The 12,149-nt window shown below is 50.3% G+C and overlaps 1 protein-coding gene across 2 annotated transcripts in view; it reads right to left on the reverse strand.

The window, feature by feature from the left end:
• Window positions 1-12,149, reverse strand: part of CYTH1 (cytohesin 1) — a 79,223-nt gene that overhangs the window by 33,030 nt on the left and 34,044 nt on the right. Inside the window, exon 1 of one of the 2 annotated variants that reach the window (XM_068529851.1) lies at window positions 11,053-11,233. The exons of the other annotated variant lie outside the window; for it this stretch is intronic. Within the exon in view, the coding sequence (XP_068385952.1) occupies window positions 11,053-11,080 (28 nt within the window). The 5' untranslated portion in view covers window positions 11,081-11,233. Of the gene's footprint in view, window positions 1-11,052; window positions 11,234-12,149 lie in introns of those variants that run through there. 2 annotated transcript variants of the gene reach the window in all.

Below are 12,149 nucleotides of genomic sequence, written 5' to 3' on the forward strand. Positions count from 1 at the left end.
AGACCCCTGGCACTAAAATAAACGTGGGTCTCCAGCTCCTCTTCTGTGTGCATTTTTGGAAAGAGGGCTACCATACCGGGGGAAGGTTCCAAAGTTCTTAATGAGTAAAATAAAAACTCCTAGGGTGGGCTGAGAGGGGGATCTTGCCGGATTTGCCCCTCTGCTTTCTGCCAGCCTATTTCTAACCTCACCAGAGCAGGACCACAGAAATCGGTTATTAGCTTGTTCCTCAATCTCAGGCCTAGAAGAAACCACACTGAAGGCTTAAACCTCTATTTGAAGAAGCTACTGGAAAAACCCTAGGAGGAGAGAGCAGAATGCGAAACCACAAGACAGACATGCAGAGAAGCAGCCGCTGCACACATCACGCTGCTGCCTGCTCCTGGGTGGGAGAGGCCGGCAGTGGCGGCGGCGCATAATAACAACAACAGAGGGATCCGCGCTCTACAGGAAGCTGCACACGATGGGCTCACACGCGCCACCCACCCAGCCTCTTACCCAGGGCGAGTCCCCTCTCCGGCAGCCCCAGGATCCCGGCAGCCCCAGGGCGGCAACGTCAAAGCCCAGGCAGCCAGCAGCTCTCAGCTTCAGAGGCCATGGTGGCCCGGCACCGCGACCCCCCAGTCCCAGGCCCCTGGCTGCCCCCACAGCGCCGGGCGGAGGCAGCGATGGAGCCCGCACAGAACGTGCGTCCGCACAGCCAGGGCAGAGGCGGCGGCCGCGGACACAAAAGCTGAGCGGAAACCCGGGTGGAGAGGGAACTGATGCTGGTGGGGAAGGCAGGCGTGGACGGAGATGTCGCCGGGCTGACACTTGGAGCGTGTGCTCCGTCCTCCAGGCTTATTTCCATGAATGCGATGACAGTGCCCCGCCCACCACGCCCCCACTCGCGGCCTCGGAGGGGGGACGCGCCAAGAGCCTTTGCTCACAGGCTGCAGCGGCTTTTTTCTCCCCCTTGGAAGCAAAAAGCTGATGGTGGCTTCCCAGGGAGGATGTTAACCCTTACTTAAGGGACCCTCTCCCTTCCTGAGTGGATAAACAAGCGGGCAGGATCCAGAGGGCAGGCTGTTCTGTCACCCTCAGCGCAAGGCCACCTCCTTCTGCCCAGCCCCGTGTCAGCAGGCAGGGACGCTGACCACGCTGCTCCAACACTATCCCCCCCCACCCCCGGCTTCCCGTCCTCGGAGGCCCTAGGCCCCCTGTCTCCACGTGGCACACTCCAGCCTTTTTACTAAAAAGGACCTGCCTCCCACTCAGGCCATGTGCTAGCCGCTCTCTCCACACACGGGCCATAGGTGTTTCCGCACCAGAGGCTGCAACAGAGCGTTCCAGTATATTCTGGCTAGGCTGAGTGAGGCAGGTGGGTCCAGGGACGATACTGTAAGATGGCTGGTGACAAGAAACGTCGCTACAGCCTGAGAGGAGTGGCTCTCAAACTCCAGGGCGCGAGGATCACCAAGGGCACCATCAGACACACAGATCTGGGACCCCAGGCTGAGACTCGGGTTCCAGAGGCTCAGGGCCCCGTGTTAAGCCAGAACACAGGGTGACTGGAAGCCCTGTCTGCAGACCCCTCTGGGAAGCACTGCCTTTGACTAATAAGGGAGGAGACATAAGGATTTTAAAACAAGTGCCAAATAAGCAAGGAGAAAAAAGAGAAAATAAACCACTACGCTAGATGAGGTTCTCCGATCTCGGCACTATTGACATTTCGGGGATCATTCTGTGTCGAGGGCATCCTGGTGCCTTAGAGCACATTTAACTGCACCCTGGCCTCCACCCACTGGATGCCAGCAACACCCCACCCTATCCCCCAGGTAGGAAACCCCAAACGTCTCCAGACGTTGCCAAATCCCCTGCGGGGCAAAAGTGTCCTGCTTAAGAAGCACTGGTCCAGGCACACGACAACAACAGGAGGAAAAACACTTAAAAATCCCACACCCTCCCCTGCCTTCCAGTCCTCTGCCCTTAGGAAACCGCTGACAGGAGGCATCCTCCCCCACCACACTAACGTGCTGTCCATACTCTTGAGGTTTCCTCATCACCAGGAGGGTCACCAGACCTAACCAAACACTTGGGCTTTGCAGCCTAGCCTGTCTTTAAAGAAACAGCCACAATATGAACAATTTTATTTTTGTGTCGAAATGGCAGTTCTCATCTAAAAGAATCATACCAAATCTACGAGAAATAAACCCTAAAATTATTTACGAGATCTTTGCTTTAAGGTGCAAAAGGGAGACAAGTTTTCAACAAACACATGGACTGAGAGTCCCTAACTGACACTCAGTCTGGTGAGCTGCCCATCCCTCACCCGGCCCCAGGGAGAGCCCATCCTCCCTGGTCCACCAGAGCACCTCGTGCCCAGCCTGTTTCCGTTTCCTTGTCATTGTTTAGAGGCTCATCCTGGCCAGCCATGAAGAGCCACCTCTTACGGGGAGAACTCCCTCAGTTCACACAAATGAACCCTCACTTAAAGGCCTTCTTCACACCGTTTCCTTGGAACAATGTTTGTATCATGCAGTTTACCACCTGGTTGGACACTGTCCTGTTCCCAGGGGGTTATCTGCCCATGAAATTAAGCTCTTGCCTTCCAGTAAAATACCATAAATATTCTCACAGCACTCTGCACAGTCCTAAGGGCTATGTCCCCCTTTCTGAGCTAACATCAAAATACACACAGACACACTCCAGGGATTTAAAGGTCCCAGCAGGCAGATCCTGACCTATCACTTTCTGTGCATGACTCGGTCATAAGGCACAGGCTCACTGTGGCTCACCCTTAACTCACCAGCTACAATTCAGCAACAGAGGATCCACCACTGGGCTTGACTTGTAGCGTGTAAACCAGCAAAGGCCTCAGCGTGAAGCCAGGCCAGACTGGCTGGCAGCAAAGCCCGCACCACGGTCAATTCTTGGCACAAACAGTATGATCCAAGGAAGCAAGGAGACAAGAAGTGAGAGTGAAAAGCTACCGACAGGAAGTCTGCAGTGTGGCCCGCCTCTTCTCTAAAGACAGATCTCAATAAACGGCCCCACAATCAAGTTTATGAAATCACAGCGATGATCAGAGAAAAAGACTGTTCACTGGCTAGTAATCTCAGGAAATCTACCAACAGAGAAAATAAAAGCTTTAAAAAATTACTTTCTCAGACTTGTAATCTAACAAACAATCTTTGGGGAAAAAATGGTTACCACCCATAAACCAGGTACCCTATTAGTAACTACCCTATTAGTTACCGTAGAAGATACAAAGATGGTAAGACATGGTTCGGGCCCCCAAAGAGCTTACATGTTACTGGTCCTTTTAAAGAAAAAAGAATCAAGCAGCAAGTAAGCGCCAAATGAATGCTGGCGACAGGCGTCACGGGGTCAGAGACAGCCAAGCCCGCGGCCAGGTTGTCCCAGGAGACCCCACGAGAGCTGAGGCTGGGCCATCGGTGAGAGGGCCCTCGAGGCTGGGGACAGAGGACAAACGGGGACAGGGGAGAACAAACTGGAAACGCCTGGAAAAGCTGCACAAGTCAGACCATGCCCTTTGAGTCTGGCATGAGGACATCTGACTGTCCTGTTGTCAGGCAGGAGGCAAGGTAGAGACAGAGTGGGAAGGGGCATGGGGGCACCCGGAGAGACGGACGGGGAGCTTTTCCGCGGTGGCCAGGGAGAAGTGACAGGAACACAGGGCGTTCGTCCAAGGCAGCGAAACTTGGGCTCAGAAGCGGGAACAGAGGACTAAGTGTCTTCTGCCCCCCCGGTTGCTCAGAGCTTCCACGGCCACCCTGTGCGACACCGCTCCCCACACCACGCGCCGTCTCCCCAGGGCTGCCTTGAACCGGGCCCTCCGCCACGCGCGCAGGGTGGTCTGCAGCACTCGCTTATTCCACAGACAGCTCCTGAGAGGCAGTAAATCAGTGTCTTTCAATTCATCAACATCACAGACTTGCTAACCCTACGCACTCGGCCTCCCCGAGCCCCGTGTCTCCTGGGCAAAGGCCCTGCACCAGCCCATACCAGGCGTGGAGCCCTCCACACTCAGCATCCCTGCCTCCCCTGCTTCTGTGTCACACAAAACTCAGGCATGGAGTTTCAACCATTCTACCCTATTCCTTATGCTTTAAAATGCTGAATTGCTCTTTAGTAAAAGCTAGGAGCATAAATGCTTCTTCAAAGAAGCCGAGACTGGCTTCTGTCCCCTCTCTGAGAAAGGCCTGAAGCAACCGAGAGGGTAGCAGTTCCTAACTCTAACCTCAAAGTAGAAAAAGCCAGCTCCCGGTGCCAGACATCAACCCTTCTCAGAGCTGCCCGAAGTCCAGAGAAGTGCCCCTGAGGTCTGAGAGAAGCCCGAGAGGAGCTGGAGGCACCGACCCAGGCGCCCGCTCTCTGGGTCCCAGTGGCCCTGGGTCCGCTCACAGGCAGCAGAGCCGGGGCAGGCAAGGGCCAGCCTCCCTGATGGGGCCTGCTCCTGGCACCAGCGCAGGGATCTCATCCCTGCCGGGGCTGCCTTCGGCCATCCTCTCCCTCCTGGCCTTTACAGAGGGCGCAGCAGAGACAGGAGGAGACTGCAGGGAGGAAGGAGGGGAGGACTGCGGGGCCACGAGGAGGCTGAGGCAGGCGGTGGGCAACGCTCTGTCCGCGGAGACCCAGGGCGGCACGGTGCCTCAGAGCCGCCAGCTCAAGGAGGCGAGCTGACCCATGAGAGGGCGGGGCCCTCCTCCCTCCAGTACAAGCAGATCCTCCTCTCTTCTACCCCCAAACACCAGCAAATTCCCCACAAGCCAGCGCGCGTACTGTGCCAGGAGCAAGTCACCAAGAAAACAAGGAAGATCTGAGCACGGGCAGAAAGACCCCTGCGGGAAAAGCTGTCCTCAGTATGTGCCTCAGTTTCTAAAACTATTTACCTTACCAACAAGAGTTTCACAGGAGCGCAACAGATAAAACGATATTAAAGTTCATATGGAAAATGTATGTATGAATAGCCTAGAAAACTATGAAGAGGAAGAAGGGTAATGTGAGGCGAGCCTCTGCCAGAGATTAAAGTGTTGAGACATCAATAATTTGAAATTTCAGCACTAGAGAAGGAAAACAGCAGAAAAGAAACTCAAGAAATACTGAAACACACAGGTGGCACTTCAAGTCATAAAATCTCATAAAGAAAATATTTTTAAAAGATACAAAAATATAAAGAAAAATAGGATTATTCAGTCAATGGTGGGGGGGGCAATTAGCCAGCTACCCATTTGAGGGAAAACTAAGCTGAATGTCTACCTCATTTATATCAGAATAAATTCTAGCTGAATCAAAGATTTTAATGTAAAAAAAGAAACCACAAAAATTCTAGAATAAAGCATGGATTAATATGGTCATAATCTCAGAGAGTCTGTTCAGTTTGCTACAATAAAATGTAAAGCTTCAGAATGGAAAATAAAGTTCTATGAGCTAAAAGGTAAACAACCAGGACAACAAATGTGCAAAATATATGACAGAGGATTAACTTCTTTTCACAAGGAGAGCAGCATATAGAGCAGTAAGACAAAGGTGGACACAACCAGCGAAAGACATAAAAAGCAGACCCAGAAAGAGAAACACAGTGGCCAGACATGAAGGACGCTTAAACTCTCAAGTTAAAGCACGAACACCACACCGCTTCTGGTGAGTCTGGCAGAAATGAAAGCGTCCGCCAAGGGCGCGGGAGTACACAGGCAGCCCAGGCTCTGCTGGGGGAGTGTAAACGGCGCAACCTTTCTGCAGTACTTTTCAATTCAGCAATTCCGTTTAAGAATTTATCCAATGGATGTACTCCCAAAAGTGCAAAAATGAAAACTACTTACACACGATTTGGTCATGAAAAACAACGAGCTGATTGGTAGATGCCAGCACAGAAAGATCTCCCAGACACTGTGCCACGGGAAGGAACAGGACACCATGCGCGTGGCACCAATGCTGGTAAACGCAAGATCTGAGAAGGACGCACTTGAAACTGTCAACAGGGACCCTGTTCAGAGACGAGGAGTGTGGAGAGGGAGCAAGCAGAGGCGGCAACGCCGCATTTTATACCTTTCTGTGTATCTGGATCCACAAATGAGGCAAAATTGTATGTTGAAATTTCTATTCAGAGAAAATATGGAAATGTCACCAGCCACTTACCCCAAAACATTTGCTCAGATTAATGACTAATTATTCCTTTAGTGGAAGGAACATACTTGAGTCCTGTTATAATGCGTGTGAAACCCCTGAGGCAACTATACCATCATGCCACGCTGTCTACGTGGGATTCCAACGTATTTCTATGAATCAGAATCCTGAACGCTTAACAGAAGAGACTTAAGGTGCCAGAAAGAGAGGAGACGCAGAAACAGCCACTGACTTAGAAAAGAAATGCATTGCATTTTTCTAGGTCAGAAGTTAAGCTTTCATGATTTCTCCATAGGGTAAGGAAGGAAGAACATACAAAAGTCAAGAAATTATCTTCATAAGAAGGGAAGGAGTGGCTGCGCAAGTCCTGACCATGAGCAGAACTGAGGGCAGCAGGACTGACTTCTGTCCCCGTTTTCACTGGTGTGTCACACCCAGCACAGGCTCAGGAGGAGGACATGTGGGTCCCAAGAGCAGCGCATCTCAGCAGTGCTGCCCAATGCCAGCCCCGGCGGAGTTCCATGTCCCCCCCCAGGAGCCGCGGACCCACAAGCCTGTGGCCCCTCTGCATCTAGTGACTGTCCCAGCTGCAAAATGAACCCATCTGAATCCCCATGAGCAGAAGCTCTTCACAAGGTAACAGGAGAAGACAGCAGCAGTTACAAGAGTCTTTTTCTAAAAAGGAAATCTCAGCTGGGCTGCAACAAACAGAAAGAGGAGCAGAGACAAGAACAATGTAAATTCAGTAAAGGTGCCTTTGGAAGGCTGTCAAAATGCAAGGGAAAAGTGAGAAATGGATATTATAAAAAACTTCCAGGACGTCTACCCCTCCACATTTAACGTCACCAGCAGCAAACTCTATGTGCGTCCTGTGCTGCCAGCACCCCCCCCCCAACATATTCAGCGAATCTTCCAGAGCCACAGGAAGGGCTGCACCACAAGGTCCTGACGCCTCCCGTCCAGGTCTACCGCACCTGCCTTGTCCTCGTCTCCACTGCCCACTGGCAGGCTAGGGGCTCCTAAGGCCCCAGACCGGTGTCCTGCCAAGACCCACACTCCCTGCCTCTTCTTTCCACAATGCTGGCTCCTCAGACAACTCCACCTGCTGCCCTCCGCACCCCACCTGCCTCCTGGACGCTGGGTCCTGACCTCTGGCAGCCAGCCCTATGCATTTATGTTCCGTACCAAAGAGAACTTGGGAGGCTGCAGAAAGCCTTAGACGATGGATAAAGGTCCGCTCTTTTCAGAGCAGAACCCGAGGCCCATTTCTGTTCATCTCTTTCATCAAGAAGAAAGGGCAGTCGTGACCCTCTGTTCAACGCTGCGGGCACTCACGCTGGTGCGGTCCACAGACAGCCTATGAAATCCAGGCTAGAGCCTATGAAATCCAGACCAGAGCAAGTCCCCTTCAAAACTGGTCCCAGCAGATGGTGATGCAGGTCTGCTGAGATGTGTGCTTTGTACAGCGCCAAGCGCTCTAGCTTAAAAATAAAGATGTAACCATTTTTGATTTCGCAAAATACAAACTCAACTCCTAAGGAAGGGAGTGAGGAGTATCTACAGATGTTCACTTACAGCACCTCTGCTTTTCTGTTTAATACTCGCCTCGACCTCAGCAACCTGCCCAACATGAGGCTGGCACAATGACAAGGAACGCGTTTAGAGGACGGGATGAGGGGTAAGTTACCGTCAGAGAGAGTATTCTAGACGCAACCTGAAAATCCAATGTCCTAAGGGAGAGGCACTCTATTTAATTCCATTCTATTCAGCATATTTTCCTATAAATAACACTATCCTATACTCACATAGTATCCATGGCTTAAAATCTTTTTCCATTTCCATTTTTATTTGAACTTGACAACAAAGTCCGACTATGAACTCTGTGCATTTCCTGACAATGGACTATGCACTGTTACCTCCAGTTTATAGAGGTAAGACTCAATGAGTATAAATAATCCACAAACAGACCAAGCCCAATTCAAACTCACTGGCTGAGCCCTCAGCTCTATTTTCTCTCATGGGAATAATAAAAGCCACGTCAGCTCAGCGTTTACTGTGCATCTGCATATGCCCAGCCTGTGCTCGGAGCTGGGATTTAAAGAGCTCCAGCCCATGCCCTGCACAGAAGGGAGAGGCCAGAGGGGTAGGCGAGCGAGCCTGTGGTGGTAGCACATGCTGCCACGGCGGCCACGCCTGCCCAGGGATCAGAGGACACCAGGGACCAAGCGGCTTCAGAGCAGTCAAGCCTCTGAGCCAGGAGTTGAGAACAAGTGAGTTCCCCAAATGGAGAAGCAGAGACAGCGCGGATGCACATCCCAAGTGAGGGGAGGAGGCCAGGGAGTAGCTGGGTTCCTGGAGACAGTGAGCACACCTTGGGTCAGGGCCCAGGGCACCCGGCAGAGAGCCTGGGCTATGCAGGTGAAGGCCTCATGTCACACACACCAAGGAGCTGGGATTCCATCCCAAAGAGAAGGCTCAAAGGCAAACCAAGGAGGACCAAACACTCAAAAGGTAAGATTAAACGGCTAAAAAATAGCCCCAGGCAGTTAAGAAAACAGTGCTCAGTTCAGTACAGTGGTTAAGTCTCGCAGGCACCTGCACAACTGCCACTGGTTAGTCCTCACTCACACACACCTGCATAAGTAGAGTAGAAATTGATGAGCATAAGTACCAAGTCAGGACAGAGGCAAAGCCACATCTGTAACTGAAGGACTGTGGATTAGACACTCGTGCAGCAGGTAGGATCTGACTTCTTTAGACATTTTCTTTTTTTAAATAAATTTATTTATTTATTTAGTTATGGCTACGTTGGGTCTTCGTTGCTGCGCGCGGGCCACTCTTCATTGTGGCGCGCGGGCTTCTCATTGCGGGGGCTTCTCTTGCTGCAGAGCACGGGCTCTAGGCCCGCGGGCTTCAGTAGTTGTGGCTCACAGGCTCTAGAGCGCAGGCTCAGTAGTCGTGGTGCACAGGCTTAGTTGCTCCATGGCATGTGGGATCTTCCCGGACCAGGGCTCGAACCCGTGTCCCCTGCATTGGCAGGCGGATTCTTAACCACTGCACCACCAGGGAAGCCCCTTTAGAGACATTTTTTAAAACTTCATTCCCCTGTGTGGGGCAGCTCTCTGGGTAACAATCTAATCAATGCAACTGCGTGAGAAGCACACGCTGACACTTAACCATCCCTCCCCGGGATGCTTGGGGACCTGCCCGGGAAAGTCCATTTGCTCCCTTCACTTTCACATCTGCCTGATGCCATTTCTGCATCTCACCTCAATACCTAGGGGTATCTATCTTAGCAACACTGCCCTCCCTAATGTCCCAAATAGATAACAAGATGAAACACTCCCAGGAGGGTTGAGGGAAATGGAGAACCACCCTCTCTTGAAGGCGACTTTTTCAAAGCAAAGTTGCACATTAATCCTACCACTAAAATCTGATCTCTAAAAGCCCTGGCCCTACTCCCACCCCTGAATCAAGGGCACACACACTGAGCAGTTTATGTTGAATGTTAAAGCCTCTAGGATGGCTACAGGCTGACGACATGGGACCCCTTGATTTTGACTTTGAAGCGACTGTTAGCACCACCTCGGTGGGTCTGAAGCCAGGCTACCCAGAAGGAGCAGCAGTAGGTAAGAGGGTAGAACTGGCTCCGTGAGCAGCGGTCACCATCTGCCCAGGCCAGGCCGGCGCAGCCCTACAAACCCAGGGTCAGCCGCCAATGTCCTCTTCCACTTTCACGAGGCTCCCCTTCTGAACGAGAGACCTTGGCTACCCTGGACTCACCTTTCAGATACAAAACCTCCCATGGGGGCGGTTCAGCCCTGACCTAGAACTGCCTCATTATCGTCCCCTCTTCACATGCCAAGGGTCATTATCAACAACAAATGCCCTCTCTCCCAAAGGCTTTCACACACAGTACAGCTTTTCAAACCACCCTGTGAATATGGTCCAAGATACTCTGTCTGACATAGAGGTAAAACTTGAAAATACTTTATAGTGAACCAGATAAGGAAAAGCATAAAAAGGACCCCCAAAGTTTATTATCACTTTCACAAAATCCATTTTGAAAAACAGCCTAATATTTATTTCTGACTTATTCATATCATTCAGTACCAGCTACAAACCAGTATACATTTTGCTTTTTGTCTTATGGCATTAAAACATGGCCATCTGATGAAAGCATCACAAGAAAACATACACACATCCACACACAAAACTTAACCTCAGAACATTTGAGAGCCCGGACCTAGGGTGCTTTAAGCCAGTTCTTCTGCAAAAGCTTTTGGTATTTATAATCCACAAAATTTGTCACCCCTTTACTCATAGCTTCACTGCTTACAGTGTGGGTGTGGAGAAGACGAAGGAAGTTCCCCAGACCTGACAAGGCTTCAGTCTTTACCTAATACCAAAAGAGGAAGATCAAATAACTATGGATATTCTCTTTGTTACATTTTTATTTAATAAAAATGGTTAATATTCATCTTGAACCTCACCAATACTTTCAACCTGGTCTCTAACATCTTTCCTTTTTAGTGTCACACTCACTCTGGGTGTACACGCAACTTCCAGAGCTTCTAAGACTGCTGCTCAGATTCAGGAAATCAGACACGATCACCAAGTAGGAGGGCACATGCCACCAAGACGCACCCAGGGGGATCTTCAATGAAAAGTAAAGAGTGGGGGTGGGGGCTGGGGGACGTCTTCAGTTTAAAAACACAGCATCTCTCTGGCTCACGCGCTCTCTCTCTCTCTCTCTCACACACACACACACACACACACACACACGCACACACAGAGGCAAGAGACTGTCGGTTGGTACTTCTTCTCAAGAGGCAGTAAAACTGTCGTCACAGAATTTCACATGTCAATCAAAAGAGCTACTTAAACCCCACCCCATACACCCAAGCCAGGACTGGGACTCACCGTCCTCTTCTTTGGTTTTAAGGACCATCTTTTCTGTCACAGTAGGACCCTGAAGGTTGCTGGGTTTTGTTCTTCAAAGGAGAACTCAGAGCAAAGACTCCCTGGGAGGCAGGGCCGGGTGGGGCAGGAATACCTGTGAGCTGTCCAGCCACCGGGACAGCTCAGAGCTGCTTCCTGGACTGACAGGGAACTCGCTGGCCGCACTCCTGGACCAATCAGCCTCCAGCCACAGAAGCGTCACTCCCAGTTCACGGCCACCACCCAGTTCCTGAAGTCAAGCTCAAGTAGCTTCCGAGAGGTTAACCACCTCCTCCCTGGAAGCAGTCTGAGCTGGAGTCCAACGAGTAACAGAGGCACTTCTGGTCTCAGATTCGCCCAAAGCAGCAGACAGAGCTGGCGTCTCTCTCTTCACTTCCCAAGTACCTTCTTAGAATGGAATCACTTAAAAACCCCTGGTTGTCTCACAAGGAGATAACAGCGCATTTCCCAAGAGCATGACTAAGAGATCGTAATCATGACAGTATGTTGTGAGGTCACAGGATAAAAGTAGAAGGCGGATTTTAGAGGCCAAAAAAAAAAAAAAATCTAAGGGCATTATTCCCAATATAAGTTCAATTTCATCCCCATTCTATGTTCTAATATATTGCACCAAACTGTTCTTTTCTCTTACTATAGTCATGACACATGTTTATTATTGAAATTAGATTACAGTAGTGGCGGGGGGCGGGTCACCCAGGGATAACCACTGATGACATTTCAGTATATATTCTTTACATTTTTCCAGATTTTTGTTTTATGTATTATATTCTTATTCTCTGTGTTTTACATGTAAAATTTAACTATATATACATTTCTTTATATCTCTATATCTCTCATATCTGTCATAGTTCATATGTATAACCACATATATTATACAATATATGAGATATATTCATCCTTAAGATATATTTACCTCAAGAGATAAGTATACAGACAGTCCCCGACTTACAATGGTTGACTTTTTTTTTTTTTCCACACCGTGCGGCATGCAGGATCTTAGTTCCCCGACCAGGGATCAAACCCATGCCCCCTGCAGTGGAAGCATGGAGCCCTAACCA

The sequence above is a fragment of the Eschrichtius robustus genome, chromosome 20, assembly GCF_028021215.1.
Source record: "Eschrichtius robustus isolate mEscRob2 chromosome 20, mEscRob2.pri, whole genome shotgun sequence".
NCBI lineage: Eukaryota > Metazoa > Chordata > Mammalia > Artiodactyla > Eschrichtiidae > Eschrichtius > Eschrichtius robustus.